The 20,906-nt window shown below is 35.4% G+C and overlaps 3 protein-coding genes across 4 annotated transcripts; 2 read left to right on the top strand and 1 right to left on the bottom strand.

The window, feature by feature from the left end:
• The first annotated feature begins 4,706 nt into the window (after positions 1-4,706).
• CBL1 (calcineurin B-like protein 1) lies at positions 4,707-9,789 on the top strand. 2 transcript variants are annotated; one of them, XM_021957849.2, is made up of 9 exons: positions 4,710-4,994; positions 5,853-5,992; positions 6,632-6,714; positions 7,122-7,181; positions 7,542-7,650; positions 7,778-7,830; positions 8,782-8,862; positions 9,273-9,385; positions 9,468-9,789. In XM_021957849.2, exons 2-9 carry the CDS (start codon positions 5,914-5,916, stop codon positions 9,529-9,531), a joined length of 642 nt encoding a protein of 213 aa, XP_021813541.1. In that variant the 5' UTR covers positions 4,710-4,994; positions 5,853-5,913; the 3' UTR covers positions 9,532-9,789. The 2 variants fall into 2 exon arrangements, with proteins under 2 accessions (XP_021813540.1, XP_021813541.1); XM_021957848.2 differs by having other exon boundaries at positions 4,707-4,994; positions 9,273-9,789.
• A 759-nt stretch (positions 9,790-10,548) lies between these two features.
• On the bottom strand, positions 10,549-13,547 carry LOC110756414 (U3 small nucleolar RNA-associated protein 18 homolog). Its single transcript, XM_021957847.2, has 2 exons — positions 13,280-13,547; positions 10,549-12,574 (listed from the first exon to the last, which is right to left on the bottom strand). The coding sequence occupies exon 2, from the start codon at positions 12,547-12,549 to the stop codon at positions 10,855-10,857; it is 1,695 nt and encodes a 564-aa protein (XP_021813539.1). The 5' UTR covers positions 12,550-12,574; positions 13,280-13,547; the 3' UTR covers positions 10,549-10,854.
• Positions 13,548-14,970: 1,423 nt separating this feature from the next.
• LOC110756417 (S-protein homolog 6-like) lies at positions 14,971-15,414 on the top strand. Its single transcript, XM_021957851.1, has one exon. It carries the CDS (start codon positions 14,971-14,973, stop codon positions 15,412-15,414), a length of 444 nt encoding a protein of 147 aa, XP_021813543.1.
• The last annotated feature ends 5,492 nt before the right edge of the window (positions 15,415-20,906 follow it).

Below are 20,906 nucleotides of genomic sequence, written 5' to 3'. Positions count from 1 at the left end.
TCCAACTAAAATTAATTACCAAACAACTTTTAAACAAATTATGTTATTTTTTAAACAAACAAAAAAATTGGTTACCGAACAAGTTTCCTATTAAACTAGAATGTGAAAACTGAAAATTGAAATGGTTATCAAACATGCCCTTAAGTTATACATTTTTAGAAACATTTTTCTTGTGTTTCTATGGTTTAAACATGCATAAAATCACAAATGGTCAATGTGGTTTAATTTATATGTCAAGATAGGTCTTGTAGTTTACATTTGTTAACAATTTTAGTCAATTTTGTGTAAGGGGACGTCATTGTGTGCGTTACGACAAACGATGGTATACTAATTATCCATTAATTTCATTGGCTGAGTATCCATAATTCAGTAAAATATACTCAAAATGATCATAATCTATATATATAAAGCAAAGGCAGAGAACGGTGAAACATTCAAAATATCAGAAAATGCCCTTGGTTAATACAAATATTAAGAATTGAAATTATTAATTAAATGAGGATAATATGGTAAATTCACACTTTTTCATATTTAAAAATATTAAAATTAAAAGAAAAATCAAATAATGGATCCTATTTCTATGGAACACAACTACCCATTATCTTTTTTAATTCAAAAATAAATTTAAATTTTTTAAAAAAGAGCCTCTCGCAGGTGCGAAAGCGCGTGCAGAGAGGTTAATACCCTTAAAGGTCCACAAGGTCATTTTTAACAAAATTAAAACCACAAAACTAAATTGGACATAGAAGATTAACCACAAGGATCATTTGTGATTTTTAGATGTTTAAAAATGGAAGTGCAAACAATAAAGTTCCAAAGCATAAAAAATTCGAAATTCGAAACAAAAAAATTCTCTTGATTAAAGTAGGACAATTTTAAAAGTTAGATCAAAATATGTAGGAACCTTTCGAAGTGGTAAAGAACTTACTTACACAGTAACCATTTGACTCCCACTTTTCTTTTAATTTTCTATCAATATAATATGGGGACTCGAAGTTGGATATCTTCCAAGATTGAGAAAGAAAATATCACTAGATTAATAGTTTAATCCCCAATTTCTTGTGTTAGTAAAAAAAATTAAAGAAAAGCTTAGAGTTAGGTCCTTTTCTTTTTAGGTTTCATTGGGGCCAAAGACAACAAAGAATAACTACAATATACCATCCTTGGGTCTTGCGCATCTTAAAATAGGAGGTGGCATATACCTTATGGTAGTACTCTACTCTAAATAGTGAAACTCAAATGCCAAATACAGTCTAAGATATGCCAAACTATCATTAAGATAATTGCCTTGTCACACTCCGGAATCAGGGTATAGTGGAAATCCCGTATTCGGTGTGTGATAAATAAAAGGTAAAATAAAAAGGGCCGAAACATAGGTGTAAATAAACTTTATTTTTTATTTTTATACAAATAGGTATAAAATCTTACAAATGTATAAGAAATAGATAAAGTTTGACCACTCTCATCTACTTTAACCTTAGCTCACCTACCACTTGTTTATTGGATTTTAAGGCTGCAAGGTCTATAAAGGGGTGAGCGAAACCACAACTCAGTAGATATATAAACTTTACCACAATAGATTGATATAACTAAATTAAGTGACATGCAATTGTATAACCACATATCAAATCAAAGATAGTAATAGTAATGTAGACATTCCCATTAATTCATATAACTGAACATGTAGACCTAGCACATCCCATACCATGCTTATACCATTTAGTCTTGAGTGCCCATTTATATGAACTAACACACATCTCAATAATCTCATAATTCACCGTTTGCTAGTCGTCTTGCCTAAACCATTGATCTCCAAGCCTAAATCACCAAATCGATAATTATACCGTTGATATCCTATTCTATTGTGCATACGGACTCGCCTGAACTTGATCCCCATAATGGTGACACTCAACTACACAAAAGGTCCTTATTACCTTATTTTCCATAATTTCTTTATCAATCCAAGATTTCCAACCATCACCGATAATATATGAACATGTCAACATTAATCAAATAATATTATGATAATTAACAACACATAACCACCCATATCAAGAACACCGATGTAGGGTGAGCCAAAGGGTCTCTGACACCTAAGTTAGACTTAGAATATGCAACTTCAAAGAGGTAAAGTTCTTGCTTCTAGGGCACGTTACCTTCTTTGTTTGATGGATGGTGGCTTTTATGGTCTCGGGGTGATTAGTTTCTCGCCATTTGGCATGTTTACTTACCAAAAAAGGGGAAAGCCAAGAGTCGAGGAACCTAGATATGGGAATCAATGAAATGGTTAGATCAACTACTTCTCCATGGTTGATCCCATTCCTGAGTTTGAAGTTGTTCCCTTATACAACCTTGCTTGGGTTTCAAAAGTATTGGGTTGAAGCGTGGCTCAACTTCTCAATGGACCTGGCAGAGATGACTTCCTTTACCAGTTATTGAAACAGTGTCCTCTGCATCTAATGTACGTGTTGTTACATTATTGGTTGGAGAATTCTTGCTCCCACATAGTATATAATGTAATAAATTAAGAAAGTTTGTTAGACCAAATAAGAAGTACTAATTAAACATACAAAGAAGTATTGGAAATCCCTTATGCAATAATAAATTGGTTAAGCATACAAAGAAGTATTTGCTAATAGATTTGCATGTATAAATTAGTTCTCATCATCGTAATATATAGTAATATAAAAGTTTTTTTGGGGATTAAAGTAGTAAATAAGTTTTGTTAGACCAGAAAATAAGTGCTTCTTTGTATGCTAGTAGTCGAATTGGGAAAGTGATTTTCAGTTCTGGTTGTATTTGTGACTATTATGTTAGTAATATATTTTAGTAACATTTTCTTTATATGCTGCACATGTTTCTCGATATTTGGTTTTAAATAAAATTTCTATTTCTTTAAGAAAGCAAATAGTCAATGTATACCTATTAGACTCTAGATATGAGTAAATAGTCAATGTCAGGTGTTTGGTGTCAACTTGTATTATTTAATTACCTGACTATTTTATACGGGTTGGGCTTTTAATACTCTCCTTACTTGACTAACTAATACAACTCACACACTCCGGTTTAGATAATACACACTTAATACAGCTAGGGAAAAAGAACACACACATTCACGTGAAAAATCCAACGACGTTATTTTCATCTTCTTCTCCCTAGGGTTCTTCTCTGCTATCTTCTCCAAGGTTATTCTCTTTACTCTTCTTCAGGTATCCATCTCTCTCTCTCTCTCTCTCTCTCTCTCTCTCTCTCTCTCTCATATGCTTCTTTTCTCTTCTTCTTTCTTCATATTCTCTTTCTTTATATATTTCCCTCTTTTATTAAATTTTTCTGGAAATTAGGTTATGAATTTTTCCTTTTTGACGTTTTTTTTTTCTTGCTGTATTGGAACAATACATGCGGCTGTGTATCCAACTCAATAATCAAATAATCATCATGCGGTTGTGTATACAACTCAATACATGCTATCTTCTCGGAGAGTACTGACTGTTTATCCATAATCTGTTTCGGAGAGTACTGACTGTTTATCCATAATATTAATACTATCCGACAGAAATTAATTAGTGCAATTTGACCGACGTACCAAATGAGCCCATATAATTTTTAGTATATGATAATTATGGTTTTACATATGGTGACAATTATTATACAAAAAAAGTTTGGGGGAGGAGGTAGTGGAAGTTAAGACTAAGGTTGGGTGAGTAATAGCTAAACTAGATCACATTACGTGAATAGATAGAAAAACGTTTGTCAAAATCTCTAAGAAGAAACATAAGATTTATTCTCTAGAATCCATCAAGGGGCTGGCTACAAATTATTGTTGAAGGAGATACTAAATTAATCATTGATGCAGTCCAAACCAAGTTTTTAAGTCCTTTGTGGCGGATGCTTTAGCTAGTTTAGGGCATACACTTTCTCCTTCAAATTATGGGACAATTGTTTACCCTTATCTGTTGTCAATAGCTTCTATTTCGACCTCTTTGGGCTTGCGTGTCCTAGAGTTTTCTGTTGTAATTTTCGTTTTCTTAAGCCCAAAAAAAAAAATAAAATCAATTTTTGTATTTCATTCAAAATCGATGACGTTTTTTTTTAATACATAGACTTTTGTAGAGTTCTTACAAGTCTTGATTGAATACATCCAAATTTTTATGGACTTTACTCAATTGAATACCCTACGAATTTTCAGACATGGGCTTAGCCTCATGAGAGAAATTCTCATGCAATGGGAAATCACTTTTTTCTATTTCTGATCAATAATACAACAAAAAGTGGGATAAATTCATTTTAGGTAATAACGTGAAGTTATTGATTTCTTTGCTGATTTTTATATCTTTCTCTTTTGAGCTTTAGTAGATATTGATTTTTAAGTATAAAAATTAAAAATAGATACCTATACTTGGATAGATTTAGTTGGAAAATCTTAATACTTATCATAACTAACCAAATAGGTTTAAAAGATTTGATTATAAAAAAAAAAATGGCTGCAGAGCTTAAAGTATTTTAAAATCCCTTTCTTTCTTTTTAAGCCATTAACATCCTTCTCTTTCTTAAATATTCATAATTGGAATATTCTGATCTGCAAACCAAAATACCAAAACCCATTAAAAAAAAAATTAAAAACCCAAACCACAAAGTCCAATTCCCATCACGCGCTCTAAACCCACGTGCCCTGGACTGTCCTCCTCCCTCCTCCTGCTACTTATTTGTTTCCTCGTTGGCTTTTGTTTCTAAGTTCGCCAGCAGCTCTATTAGGAGGAATTTTAATTTCTCCTATTTTAGACAAATGAGCGTGAACTTCTCGAGAACTTCGTGATCAAGATCAACCTCAGCCGTCCGATTTACATCTCCAAAAACACTTCTTTGTCTTCCCCAATAAACCCATTTCTGTTTTTCTGCCTCTGTTCCAGTTCGTTGCCTCTCTGATTCTATATAAAAGCATTTCCCTCTCCAAAATTGGTAGCGGAGCTGTAGTTTTCCGGCCAATTTCTTGGTCGGTAAGTCTCTTTTACATTGCTTTTCTTTACACTGTGCGATAAAGTTGGTCCCTTTTGGGTTAAATTTTTGTGGGTATGATGTAGTTTTGGTTTTTGTGGTGTGTTTTTGAGAAATTGCTCATTTTTGTGATATGCAGGGGGTTTTGTGATCTGGGTTTTGGTTTTGATGTTTTTCTTGGAATTTTTTGTTTGGTTGCCGGGAAATTGGAGGAGAAAATATGAGTGAGGAAAATTAAAATTTTTATTCTAGGATATGTCATTCACTGGGACCTCTAAAATGATATGAACTCTACCAAATCATTTGTTCGATTCTGTGTTAACTACTTAATTTGTTGCTTAGAGCTTATCTATGTCCAATCGAACTATTTCATTGGGTTGATATTTTAAGAAGAAAAAGGAATATGATTTATTTTTCTTTAGTTCTTTTAGGAATTTAAGAGAAAAATGGAGCTTGACATTTTTGCACCTTAGTATGTGAAATAATTTATACCTTTCTTTATTTTTCTCTTCCTAATCTATTTTCCAAACAGTTAGATAGTAATTTTTTTTAGGTATTGGATGGCTGTTATAAGTTCAATTCTGGTTGTCGATGTTTTTTTTAAACAAATTGATGGATGGTTTTAATTATTCCTTTGCATTTGATTTTTTTACTTTTTAGAGCTACAAATTAAGTCCAGCAATGTAATTATGGGATTCTTTTATTTACTAATTATTTTTGCATGGCAATGCTTGAATTTGTGTCTGTAGATGCAATGTTAAGATGGGCTTGATGATGTATTTTAGTGATGCTAAGCGTTATTCAAGAATTACTGCTTTGTCTTCTTCACTAATATGCTGTTTTTCTTTTTGGGTACAAAGGAGGCCTAAGGCCTGGGGAGGGGAGGGTAAACTGACCTTTGGCGTGGGATAAATGCTCTAAATGGGTTGTTTTAGTTCTAAAGCAAGGCGGCAGTTTCCTGGACACGAGGATCCAGTGAGCCTTGCTTCGCAAACAGCTTGTAAGTTCACTGTTTCGTTAATGGTTTTGCATTTTTCCTATCATTATGTTCTAGGCACTTCTCCTTTTGACTCATGATGACTAAATGTTTTTACGTCCCTGAGTCTCTGGTAATTCTGGATATGATAGCTGGTCCATCCAACCAGCATTGATTTTAATCTATGGTTAACAATGAAAGCCATATATAGTTTGTTAATCTTAACTAATTATTATCAGGTTCTCCTACTTGTTTCAGTTGTCTCAGCCAATATTAAAAAAAAATTATCCTTGTCTGGATTGTAAGACCAGTTGATCTCATGTTACTTCAGAGTGCTTGTTTATAGGAATTGGGCTTTGGCTCCTATTAAAAAAACCCATAAGATGGGAGAATAATTGAAGTCCTCTTGAGATGAACCTTTAAATTCTCTCTCTCAATTAACTGGTGTTAGCTTTGATGGTTATAGACCCAATTATGGCCTCAAAGGAGAATCAAGGGCTTTAAAAAAAAATTATCTTCCTTTATCTCAGAATTTTCTTTTACAAGATAGTACTGTTAAACTCATCATTTCATCATTTCATCATTTCATCTCTCTCTCTCTCTAACGCACACATGCAAACTCACTCACTCAGTTTCCTTTAATGATATCATTTTGTTCCCCAGTTACGGTTAGTGAAGTTGAAGCACTCTTTGAGCTATATAAGAGTATTAGCAGTTCTGTGATTGATGATGGGTTGATAAACAAGGTATGTATCTCCTTGCAATCATCATGCTAACTGTCTCCCCTCCTCTTCCCCAGTCTTCTTTATTTTAGATCTTCAAGTTTTTATTATTGTGGATGGAAAAGGACTGGGGTGTACTGACTATGGGATAACAGTTAACAGTATCGATATTATATAATTGAAAGTTTCAATAGCATTAAAAGGGATTGCAGTGTATCATATGTTGATGAACATGGAGCTTAGCCTTTACAATTCGGGTCCAAATATCTTCAAAATCAGCTTCGAATTATAAGTGATACATATTTATGTTAAAGATATACACTTATCTGGTTAACATGTTTTGCTAAATATCTATTATAGTAACATAATATTACAAAGCATTATATGCACAAATCTATTAGGAAAACGTGACATTGAATTTTCTTATGCAGGAAGAATTTCAGCTAGCCATTTTCAAGAATAGAAAGAAAGAAAATCTCTTTGCAAATCGGGTAAGTATTTTATCATTTTAATTATTTCTGTAGTTTTTTGTGCAGATTATGTTTATACATATAAACATTGAAATAATGCTGTTAATTAATTAGAAAATATTACCAGGAACATAAAACTAATTTCATGAAACTTGTCGGTCTTTCCATTGAAAATTCTTGTATTAGAAAACTTGTATTCAATTTTTTTTTGGACACAAGTGATATTGGGGGAGGGGATTCAAACACAGGACCTCTGGTGCTGGGTATTCTATTGTCCCAGTTTGCACTGTTACAAAAAATGACTGATGATAAATATCACTTATCTTTGCTCTCTAGATTTCCTTTTTTTGACTTTTGGTCTTGAACCAACTCTACATGCAGATATTTGATCTGTTTGATGTGAAGCGAAAGGGTGTTATTGATTTCAGCGACTTTGTGAGATCACTCAATGTCTTCCATCCCAATGCCCAACTAGAGGACAAGATTGATTGTAAGTTGAAAGGGCATATAAATATCTTAGAAGTATTTCAAAGAGCAGGGTTCTTTTATGTGCCACTGCACTTTACATACCTATACTACGTTCTAAATTTGCGCTTTTTTTTAATGTTGTGTCGCAGTTTCATTTAAGCTTTATGATTTGGATAGCACAGGATTTATTGAGCGCCAAGAGGTATGTTGGTGTCCATCTTCCTGTTTTCCCCCCCTCTTACATTGTATGCCTCATTTAGTTATGGCCAAATGGTTTAGGAAATAAAATTAATTATAACCCTTTGCACGGGTGGTTAAGCATTGTGTCTCCTGTGGGAGTGGTAATGTAACCAGTATCTTTCTGTCATGAAGTTGGCAAAACTAGAACTCGTTGCGGGGGTGGTCAAGTATTATGTTCCCTGTGGGAATGGGACTGTAACATGAAGTTCACATAGCTAGAACTGATAGCGGGGGTGGTGAAGTATTGTGTCCACCATGGTAACGAGACTGTAAAAAATATCTTTGTATCCTGAAGTTGGTTTAAGTAGAGCATCAATGGCCCAGCAAATTGAATTTTATAAAACCAACCTTTTAAACACTAGAAGGATGAGGAGTTGAAAAAAAAGTTTAGAATTCTCAAGAAATAAAGTAAAAGGAAGTGAATTTAGTAGTCTGCGTGGCTCAGCAAATTGAATTTATAAAACTAACCTTATAAAAGATTAGAAGGATGAGGAAATGGAAAGATAATGTTTAGAATTCTAAAAAGAAAGCAAGTGAATTTCCAGCAACTTGTGAATTTTTGTTTCTTTTTTTAGTAATCTCTGAGATCGAGAGCATAAAGATCTGAGGTGACCTGAAAAATAATGCCATTGGAAGGGTTCCAGCATATATATATTTTTTTCCCTTTTCACTTGAATATTCTGAAACTCCTTTTCCATAGATGCGGTCTGAATATTTCTTCCTGTATAGATTTTTTTTTCAGATCTTTTAAAGGTTAGGAGTTAGTCTCTGTATTTTTTTCTTCTCAGATGTTCTCTTTTATATTACTTTTCTACTATGGTGGCACCTATTTGCAAGTTTCTAATCAGACCTATTCACTTATGGATATGTTAAACCTCCTTGCCCACATCTTCATTGTTTGTGTTTTTGGCAGGTCAAACAAATGTTAATTGCACTTCTTTGTGAGTCTGAAATGAAGCTGGCTGATGAGACTATTGAGCTAATTCTTGACAAGGTAAGTTGTCATTGATGACATGCCTGAGCACATGAGGCACAAAACTGTATGCATTTGTCTTGTGAAACTCATTGAAGCCTTCCAGATTGTTTCTTCATGAAAACACGGTTAAGTTAAATATTTGGAATGCAGATAGCTGATCTTATTTGAGCTTATGAATGCCAGTCCATTGGGATTGACACAAGACTTTTATATAATAATTTAAGTGCATTTTGGGGTACCGATTTGGAGATCCATAGTGAATACATTTTAGAGTCATTCTTTGTGTTTCAGTATCTTGATAAGACTAAACTGAATATCTCAGCATTTTATTTTCATCTCTGCTTTTTCTCTTTTCTAATTTCCAATTTCCCTTGCTTCTAACATCACAAAATTAATTTGGCATTTAATTTTCTCATATTTGTGGCCAGACTTTCTTGGAAGCTGATGTAAATCAAGATGGGAAGATTGACAAATATGAATGGAACAATTTTGTCTCTAAGAATCCGTCTTTATTAAAGATCATGACCCTCCCCTATCTTAGGTATGGAACAAGTCTTTTCTATTTCATATACAGATGTGATTCTTTCATAAATCTCTTAAAATTTTATGATTTATCTATGCAGGGATATTACTACTACATTTCCAAGTTTTGTATTTAATTCTGAGGTTGATGAGATTGCTACGTGAGAGGCAGTAGCTTAGAAAGATCCTGCATTAGCGTTTAATTTTAGTGGCTTGTAGTGTTTTTTTTCTTTTTCTTTTTGGGTTGAAATCAACTGTGAAAACAAAAGAAATGAAGGAAATTGGTATATTTGATGCAATGCAAGGAGGTAGAGCTGCCTGCGATGGGTTATAAAATCACCCAGTAGTAAGTTCTTTTTGATCGATTTGTAAAGCACCTTCCCTATAATGGAAATTTTCTAGCCATTGTTGGTGATTTTTTCATGCTTGGAGAAGTGAGATAATGTATATTTTTTTTTCTCATATTACTGAAGATAACCATGCAATTTGGAGTGGGCAAAGATGTTTTTCGAGGTTCCTTTTTTCTTTACTTGTTTTCTTTCTATCAGAATACAAGTTTGTGTATAGGGTTTGTAGGAAGTGTTATGGGGCTTTCCCAAACTATCCATGCCTACACACAGAAAAGTTGACGATGGTGAACCTGAGGAAAAAAGAATTGTAAAATGAAAGTACTGGTAAACTCTTAAGTAAAATTATGCTAAGAAAGCTTAATTCAAAAGCATCGAAATTCTAACCCGGCCGGTTTTCTAAGAGTGCTTTCTCCCCTACCGACCCTCCCACCCTGGAAGAGGAAGAGAGCGAGGTGCCACTGACAACCATAGCCGGGGGCGACAGTGGTAGGTTGTCGGTGGTAGGTGGGTTGGTTTAGACAATTTTGGTGGCTTAGTTGTGAATTTGCTGCGTACATACAGACCAGCTTTGTATAAACAATAAGATATGACATACAATTATATTTGCTTCATAACACATTTTGTGTTGGGTACAAATGAGGTTCAGAGGCGCAGAGAGGCAAAAATTACAATGCACCACAATACATTATCTCCCATGCGACTATTTCTGTGCAAAAACTGGTCGCTTGCACCTACACAATATGATTCAAAACCATACCTGCTACAACCGCCTGACTCGTGGCTTACCAACCTGTCATGTATAAAATACGGGTGTAGCAGAAAACATTGGCGGTTCTTGCAATAAAATTGATTGGAATGAAAGAAGGGAATTACATGAAATGTGCAGACCTTGCCACCAAAAAAAAGACTGCCAAAAAATTTAATGAAAATTTGGTAACACGTCCGGAAAAAAGGAGAGAAATACATTATAGGTCAAAACTAGAGCAGCAATTTGTCTGGAAAAAGAAGCCATCCTAGCACTTGAAGAATGGCACCTTTAAGTGAATCCCAAGATAAACTCTTTCTAGACCAATTTAATTGGAAATGTCGGTAAACCTTACCTATAAGTGATCCATTACTGCCCCTCACAACATTCACCCTATGCATGATGGTAATGATGCAACTTGTACAATAACACTTTTCCAGCAGCATTACCCACAGCCATGATGCCTCCGCCAGGACTAAAATCCAAACATCGGGGATAATGTAGGGCCTTTTTCTGAGGAGGCCAGTTGGAAAATACAGTAAATGATGGAACATGTACCAACTTTAAGCTGTTCTTCTGCATGCTTGAACAAATAGCCAATATTTGAGCATCATTATTGAACTTCAGAAAATCTACTTTGGTTGTAAGATTCTCGATGGCCTTGATAGGTTTTCTCTTTCCCCCTAAAAACTCCTCTCTATTGTAGATATTGACAATCCCACTGTCTGAACCAGCTGCAAACATGGTCCCATTTGGAGATGTACATAGAGCTGTACCATTTATGCAACCTTCATCAACTGCCTTGTGGAAGCAGGCCCCTGTTCTCAGATCCCAGTGGTAAACCTGTCCATCACCGCCGGAGCTCAATAATTGCTTCCCATCATTGGCAAAAGATAAAGAGCGAACAGTTCCATTCATCTTGAGTGTCCCAATCAATTCCTTCGTTTTAGAGGAAACCAACAAGATATAACCTTCATTGCCCACAAAGGCAATTGTGCTAGAATCAGGGGAAACCTCAAAAACTTCTAAGCTTTTTTCCTCTCTACCAACCAGGGGACCTATTTTATCAACCTTTGCCTTCTCTAAATCAAAGCTGTAAAAGAAGTTCCTCCTTCCAGCTATAATAACCTGAGATCCATCAGGCAAAAAAGATGCCTTTCGAATGGGACAATCATCAAGGAAAATGCTTTCTATTTTAGTATTCCGTTTTCCATCAATCTGAAAAAACCTAAGCCTTCGATCCAACCCAGCAGTGAGGAGCAACTGAGCATTTCTATGAAACTGTACTGAATTAATTGGACCTTTAGAAGGTTCCTCTGCATTTCCATTCACAAGTACTGAATATTCAAGAAGTCCAGGCAACAATTTGCCACTGCTCTTCACAACAAGATCCTCATTTGTACGAAGAAGATCATCAAAAGCTTCTACATCCTTGTAGCCACGGGCCACTACTGCCCCATTTTCGCCATCTGATGATTCATCATCAGAATATCTATTGTTCCTCAACTTTGAATCAAGTTGAGACCATTCTGTGCCTGGGTTCAGCTTAGCATGTTGAGCCCTCAATCTTAACACATACTCTGAACCCGAAATCAAACTCTCATCCTCTTCCTTCCTCAGCTTCCTTAGTCTGTTAACTTTAGCAATATTTATGTTGGCCTTTTCCTCTTCATCATCCACCCAGACAGGTTTCCTTTCCTTATTCTCCTCTTCCGAGAAGTCCGCATCCTCTTCATAAATAGGGGCCAAACTATTTGCAGAACGGTCCACGAAGAATAAAGCAGAGCCTTTATCCACAGTGTCCCCAGCTTCCTCCTCATCATCCTTCCCAAATTTAACTGGGGAATAAATTGATCCAAACAAAAAGCTTTCCAGCTTCTTCATTTCCCTTTCCTGCTCAACTGCCACCTTCTCATCATCATCCTTGCGTGCTTTCTTTCTCTTCTTTGTCCTCATAATATCTAAACTAGATTCTTTTCCATCTCCATTGTGTTCATTCCCTTGCAGAAATGATGGCTCATCTGTATCCTCCCTATTAGTCTTGCGAGCTTTAAAAGCCGACGGAATATTTTGAGATATGAGACTCATCTTTCACAAGACAACCTCTCTGATTCTGAAAAACAAAACAAACGAAAGCTGAGGTGGTATACAATATTAACAGCCAACATGTCTTCCAAAAAATGTAGAAAACTGAAACACACACTCAGGTAATAAATTATAATTCAAATACCCAACTAAGAAAAATCTTATCTTAGACAACTACAACTCCCAAATTACAATATTCTGCATAATTCTTGTAACTCAGTTGTTAACATAAACATTCACATTCCCCAAGTTCTAAGCACATCAGCTCAAACAAACTATAGACAAGTTATGCACATTAGCTCCTGGTGGCCAAAATTGAGAAGAAAAAAACGTTTGAAAACCAATGACCTGAAGAAAAAAATAAAAATAAAAAGGAAGCTGAAAGCCCACATCAACATTAAAACCCATGACACAACTTTATACCGTCTCCTTCTTAATATTGATCCTGCCATCAATCCAACATATAGTTAACCTCATTCATCTAAAAAAAAATTGACAAACCCAAATGGAGACAACCAAGAACAGTACACAGCGACCAAATAAACCCTCAACACAGACCACTAGCCTACACAGCATCACAAGAGATAATTATATTTTTAGCTAATAACTGCCGGAACCTTACAACCACCAAGCTCAATTCTCAACTCGACAAAACAAATTGAAAAAATTAAACAGATTTACAAGAAAATATAAATTAAACCTAAAGAAGAAAAATTGGGCAATTAAGAAATACCGTGGCCAAATCGGGAGCAAAGCAGCGGAAGAAGAACTGAAGCAAAGGGCGGTCAAGACTTGGCTTCAGAGTGTTCAAACAACAAAAGAGGGTGAGGAGGGAAGGAGGAGGTGGTGGCTGTCAAGAGGGTGAGGAGCTCTGTTAGTGAAGGGGATGATGGGTTTTAGGGCCAATGGAGGGATGAGAAGCAGGGTTTTAGGAACTTGGGGGTTGGGTGAGTTACTTCTGGTAATGGCTGCAATGCTGGGCCGTGAGATGGGTGAAGTGTTTTGGACCTAGACTCTTACATGTAACCTTTTTTCTTTTGTAAGCACAAACCAATAATTTTCTGTTCTTTTTTATTTTTTTTATTTTTTCAATAATTTTTGGATGAATCCAGGGTATCCCCGCACGTGGGCGAGGACTAATCCCTCAAGCCGGGTCGACCCCATTTTGGGGGCAAGCCCTCTCAATGATGGCTGCTCTATTCGCAAGGCTCGAACTCGAGACCTTACTTAAGGGGAACAAGCTCTTTACCACTTGAACCACCAAGCATTGGTATTTTTTCAATAATTTGAGCTGTGCATACAAATGCCCAAATTCTGGTTATTATTATTATATATACCAATGGGGGATTTTAAATTGGTATTTCTTTTTTAGTTCATCTTTACTCTTATAATACGAAGAAAAACACTGTTGTATCAATAATTAGTGAAGAGAAATATCACTAGAGTAATAGGTTCATGAAAATGTTTCCCCGTGGTTATACTTTGAGACTCTAAAAGCATGATTTACATTCAATTGAATTTCAATAATAGAATACCTAATTTGTGGGACTTAAAGTTAAGTGGTTAAGAGAATTCACCCGATGTCTTGTATCGATTTGGCCTTTCTATATCGCTGGTATAAAACAAATGAGTTTTCTCTATAAAAAAAAACACATAAGAGAATAACTGTATATATATATTTTTGTACACAATTCAACTTTATACTTCACAGCACACAACGCAAAAACACACATTAATGTTGTCTAATAATATGAGCAGCATGTGTTTCTATGTTTCTATTCGAAATGGCCTACAAGTTGATGGCTCTCCTGAATTTGGTCAAACCCCTCGTTTATTTTATGAGTCCATTCAAGTCCTCAACATTTCTTTGTATTCAACCTAACTTTCTTTCTCTTGTTTCTTGGTTGTTAAAAAGGGCAAAAGCTTTACCTATTCCATATGAATATTCCTCCCTACAAATTTCTCATACTGATTCATTACTTCTCCAATTCTTAAATTCTCAAATTCCTTATTTCCTTCATTCCTACTATGTACCTTACATAGAATAACCATAAAATCTCATAACTAGATTCAATGTATTTGAAAATTCATTAATAAAGATCAAATTTTGTTAATCTAATCCACCTACATCAAGTAAGAATTTACCCGGCTAATAGTCAAGATTCAATATATATATATATATATATATACAGTTATTCTCTTATCCGGATGTCTGCACATTATTATCGTGCGGATCCTATTGTAAACGGGCAGTAAAACAGAGAGGGGTAGTACAAAATACACGGCGTCCGCACGATAATAATGTCCGGATGTCCGCATAAGAGAATTTCTGTATATTATATATATATAATATTACGTGTGTATTTTCTTAGAGGAACAAAATCATCATCACTCTATAGAAATACCTAAACATCAATTAAGAAAATGGCTGGTGGTAGCAGCAGCATATTGGTTTTAGTTGCCATGGTGGTCCTCACATTAGACCAAACTTCCCTGCAGGTTTCGGCATGGTTGGGCGGGACGGTTTACCTGAGAATAACCAACCAACTAGAACCTTCAAACGCCATTGTCACAGTTCATTGCAAATCCGGGGACGATGATCTGGGAGATCATCTAGTTGCATTAGGCGAAACTTACAAGTTCACTTTTAAGAACAATTCCTGGGATACGACCCTCTTCTTTTGCAACTTTGATTGGGTAAGTAGTTCTCTAGGCAAATCGGTGTCTGGTACCATAGACATTTACAAGGCCAAGAGGGATCAAGAACGGTGCGTTCATCATTGCAACTGGTTGATTCTTGAAACAGGGCTGTATTCCTATACCCTAAGGACTAAATTTTGGGAAAATCTCTACAGTTGGCCTCAGTGAAAACTACTACTTTTTGTACTCGTTCATGATTTAGTAAAATGTCTTATGCGAGAGTTAACAATGAACAAGATTTTTTCTTCTTGTTTAATTATCTTGATCATGTCTTGGCCCTCGTCATCTTGGATATCATTATTGAACTATTTTTTCATCGTGCACGTTCAAATATACGTTTTTGTTGTGTCGATGTTGTGAGTACTTAAAATATATGTTTTTGCCCTCCTGTTACGTACTGTTGTAGTGGCTGTTTGTGCCTTTATTTTAAAGGTTAATGAAATTTTCTCTTGATAAAAAAAAAAAATATTACACCTGAAGTAAAGTCGTTTTAGAGTTTAGGATTTTTGCTCTTATACCTTTGAGCCCAGTTCAGGATGTACGTCTGCATATGAACATTTTGTACAATCTTGAGGTGTATAGACTGTAGAGACATGCATATGTCATGCCAACGAATAAAAAGCTTAGAAGAACTCATTGTGCAAAGAGATAATTAATTCATCTCAAACAATGCCGGATCATAACATTATATGGGTAAGCTGCCAAATACTCCCTAGACTATTTCGATTGTTGAAATGTCCACCCTGAATTAATTTTTCAGGCAATTTAGCCTTCGTATTAAATTTATTCGCCAATTTCGCCAATGCCATTAGCTTTTTCACAATTCCATCCAAATCCCCGTCAAAAACACCACGTGAATGGCATGTGAGACTTCTGTTGAGGGTAATCTCGTCCTTTTATTCCTCAACCCCTTTTTATTCCACAGAAACCACCCCTTTTAGCCTTTGTATGAAATCAGACTTGGAGATTCAACAAAAACCACCCCTTTTTGACAGAACCCACCCTTGATGACAAAACCTAACCCCATTTGCAGGCGTTCTAACCTTCTCATATCGCTTATGTTCATCAATTTCATGAACAAGACAAGAAATTACAGTTGAAGATAGGATGCATAAGAACATACGTGCAGCTTTTACTGAATCAAGTTCGACCACTTTTATTACGGAGGATGATATGGTGCGTATTTGCCGGTGTAGAATTGAGGCTGAAACGATTGTTTGCTGGTATGATGATAATGCAGGGAGGAGGTTATATGTGTGTTGTAGAGAGAAGTACGGTGGTGGATGTGGTTGGAAGGATTGGAAGGACTGAAAATGTCTGAGCGTGCCAAACATGTCATATGTCGATTAATGAGACGAATCAACTCATTGGAAGAGAAAAGAGCTAAAGACAAGAAGATTGTGCAAGAGCTAAGAGACAGAGAGAAAAAATTTCGAAGTGGGCTGCTGAGTTGTTTGGTTGTAATTTTGTTGTTGTTTACCGTATTAGTTAGCTTTTTATTTGGTTGAATGTAGTGGCCTTCTTGTGCCTTCTTTTGGCTTAACGAATGTAGTGGCCTTTTTATTTGGTTCAATGTAGATTTGGCTTAATGAATTTGTTTGAATGTAAGCCTTTTTTTTTTTTTTTTGGGAAAAGAAGTGATAACTTTCATTAATTGTTCAAACAAAATACAAAGAGGCAGCAGAACCTATAAGAGAAGGGTTGTGCAACAAAAGAAGAGAAAGAAGCCTAGAAGCTTCAGAATTTCAATCAATAGTTTATCTCCTTGAGAACCCAAAAGTAGCTGATTAAGCCTATAACTTTTACAACAATAATTAAAAATATTAAAGTGGGCTTTGGTTTAACTTCCAACAAGCTATGGGGCATGAAGTTATATGATACATCTCATTTGATCTTTCCAATTCTATTTTCTTTTCATTTTTTATCAGAACTATTTTTTTTTTAAAACTAAGCATTCATAAAGCGAATGCAAACTAAGACATGGTAATGAGCCAAAAAAAAAACATGATTAATAGGGAAACTAAACAAATGTGCTCATAAACCTATCACTATTGCTTAATTTTTTTTTTTTAATTTGAAAAAACAGAGGTGCAAATATATATATATATATTAAGAGTCTGGGCCAGTACATGGTATCAGAGCCTAAAGTCCCTAGAAGAGTTGTTAAGTTTAAGGTTCGAACTAAGTTGTTAGTTTAATCTTCTGGTTTTTCTGTCAAGTTTCCTTTACTCACTAGTCATCGAGTTGTCTAGCTGTCAGATAGGCTCGTTAGCCGTTGCCCGGTAAGCTAAGGCGTTGAGGGACCTAGGCAGGGACTAGTGATCGGTGCATATTTACATATCATTTTGTACCCTTCTAGCTTATGATTTGGTTATGTTTTTGAGTTAAACTTGTGCTTTTAATCCTTTTTGTGTTTATCTTTCAGTTCATTGAGCTTTAGGTAATAATGAGGGCTTTGGATAGTAAATGATGCAATCCATGCATGTTAGGGCCTAATTTGGATGAATGGATGAAGAGCTTAAAGACAAACTCAATTTTGGCTACAGTCCCCTGCCAGCCCAGTTTCGTAGGTCATATTGCAAGCTTTGTTTAAGCAACCTACATAGCTCGGATGAGGCCACATTCTTCATGAAAGTTGTTCCAATGGGTGTGTAATATAACATATCCAAAATTCAGCCCCATTGGATAAATATGGAGTCTGTTACCTAGCAAACACAGAGCCATGCTCAGGATGGATTTTATCAGCGCGCAAAATGAGTTAGCAATTTGTTTTGGCCTTAACTTCCTCCTCCGACCTTGGATTGGCCCAAATGATATATGGCTGGAAAGAAGACATTCTGAACTTCAAGTTTGAGTGCTTAAAGTCTTAATTTGCTTAAGGGAAGCCCAATTCGTAAGCCCTTGAAGTTGCTGGTCATGCTGACCTCAGGATGAGCTATTATTTCTGGTTGGAAGCTTGGTCATGGTGACATGAAGATGAGCTAGGGCTGCTGGTGGGATTTATTAGTGAAGTGCATCAACCATTTCAGATTTTATAATGGAAGTGTTGTATGCATTAGTGAAGTGCATCAACCATTTCAGATTTTATAAAACAAGTGTTGTATGCATTAGCCATACTTAATTCAGATTTTCAGCTTCCTTAGGCCTATATATAGTGAGGTTTCCCAAGCTTGTAAACAGACCCCAAGGGGGGGAGCTCTCAAACACATGTTCTTCCAAAATTCTCTAAAGTTCCCAAACACTTTCTTCTCCCTCCTCAAAGTTCTCAAACACTTCCTTTCTTCCTCAAAGTTCTCTTAGTTTCCTTAATGTTTTCTTAGTTGTAATTTATTTTTCTTGTAATGTACATTCTTTCTTAAGTATTCAAGTTTAATTAGTTTCCAAGTTTCAATTATGGTTTTTGTTCTTATTCATTATGCTTATAAGTTAATATGCTAGTTTGAATGATTGATCACCATTTAGGCTTGCATGTTAGCTATCTTGGTTTGAATTAAGAGTATACACCATGCTTTAATTCGAATTGAACTATGAATAGGAAGAGTATGTATGGACATTCGACAACAGGGATTAGATACATGCTTGGTTGTTTAAAATGTTCTTCTATGCTTAATGGGTTCCTAATGCTTAATTTTAGGTTAGACAACAAATGATCAAATTAGGGAATTAGGAACACAAGGTTATGACCACACACCATGGCGTAATCATACTTTAGCTAGAATCAATCCATTAATCTAATTGAACTTGGGAACTTATTTGCTTGAGTTATTTCCTTTTTTCTTGTTGTATTTATTTCCTTTCTTTTTCATTTCTGTTTTGTGTAGGGAAAATGAATTGAATCATTCAATCACCAATCCTCGTGGGATCGACCTCGCACTTACATACGCTATACTACCGAACGGCTCGTGCACTTGCGAGTATCACAAGTTGAGGATGCAGCTTAATCAATTTTGGTGCAGCTGAAATCCACACAACAAGTTTTTGGCGCCGTTGCCGGGGATTGGCAACATAGTTTGGTTCTATTTCTTTTCCCTTGTTTTATTTTTATTTTTCAGTTTCATGTTTTTCTAGACAATTTCTTGTTTTAAAGTTAATGCCATTGATGGACAAGTTGTGTTTGTAGTCCAACAGAAAAGGACAATTGCCCAACAAGCAAGAGAACTGGGTTTAAGTCCCAGCTTACACAACCCATTGGTGCTTATTACTTTGAAGCATGGAATTAGATGTTTGTGGTCAAGATCCCTAATCTTGATGTTTTAGTTTAGTTTATCCTTTTCATTTAAGTTATGGTTTCCTAATCCAATAAATCTAAAAATCTGTTTCAAGTTTCCTTGTCTTTCTTTAAGCATTTCTGAAGTAGCTCAATAAGAAAGAGGGAGAGAGAGGAGACAACCCAATCCATAGAGACATGGAGTATGGAGTAGCGGAGAAGTCGACCTCCAGCTGCTATGGCCAACCACTCTCCAGCTAATCGCTTCAAGGGGGAGCATTTCAATCCTTTCTCTTCTTTGAATTCTGTTTATTTTCGTAGTTGTTTTTGCCTTTTGGTCCGCGTTGAGTTCTTTGTTTTTCTATGCTGAATCCAACTATATAAAGAACGTAAAATTTGGACTTACGGTTGGAAAGTTATAGCCTAAAAACTGAACAGAGGTCGAAGCTGAAAAACTTAGAAACGAATCTGTCCAAATGGTGATAAACGGGTGATAGCAAGTGCTGTTTGTTTTTTTTTTCTTTGGTTTCTTGGTTTGTTTCTTTTAGTACAACAATTTATGTTGTTTGTTTGAATTTGTTTAGAGTACTTAGTTCATTTTCGTTTATGGTTTGTTGTTCCATTTTATCTTAATTTGTTTTTGTTTCTTATCTTAAAAATTTTAAAAAGATTTTTCATATGAGCTGACTTATGGTAACTCCAGTGAGCACTTCCGTCAATACAGTGTCTAGGAGTTCTATAGGCGACACCTTCGGTGTCTAAGAAGTTTGGGTTTTAAGCGGGACCATTGTGACCCCTCCAACCTTCCCGGATCCCCTGGCTGTGTTTTCTGAGGCCCTTAACTGGTCATCCGTGAGTTGCTTGTATATTTGTGTGTTTTAAAAACAATAATAATAAATATATAAATAAAAAAATTGAAAATTGAAATTTGGGTTTTTATTTTTCCTTGTAAATTGCAATTTGGAACTTCTTTGTTTTCTTTTATGTTTTTTTTGTTGTTTTATTAGGTTAGTTTATTTATTTACGTGGTGTGGTTAATTAGTTTATTTCTGAGTGTTAAAAACACATTTTTATTCAAACATTGCATTCAAAAAGATAAAAAGTTTAAAAAAAAACAAAAAACAAAAAAAAAACAAAACAAAACAAAACAAAACAAAACAAAACAAAAAAACATTCAAGTAAATTAAAAATAAAAACAACTTCTTCATCTTCATCTTCATCTTCATGGCATGCCTCTGTTTTCTCTTACTTGCAGAATCTGCAGCAGCTCCACATGGTCCTCATTTTTTCTCTGCAGTGCTTCCATGTGCTGATTGGCACAATAGAGCCGCTTCTGCAAGTCCGCCACCATAGCCTTCAAGGAAGTTATTTCCTCGCTCATCGCGGCACACTCCCGTGTTCTCGCCAGCAATCGCATGCCCAAATTGGTAGCCGAGACCGCGTGGAGTACAGT

This window comes from Prunus avium, chromosome 5 (assembly GCF_965620075.1).
Source record: "Prunus avium chromosome 5, drPruAviu1.hap1.1, whole genome shotgun sequence".
NCBI classification, from domain to species: Eukaryota; Viridiplantae; Streptophyta; class Magnoliopsida; order Rosales; family Rosaceae; genus Prunus; species Prunus avium.
Note: the sequence above shows the minus strand (reverse complement) of the source record. Positions and strands in the feature narration are given on the sequence as shown.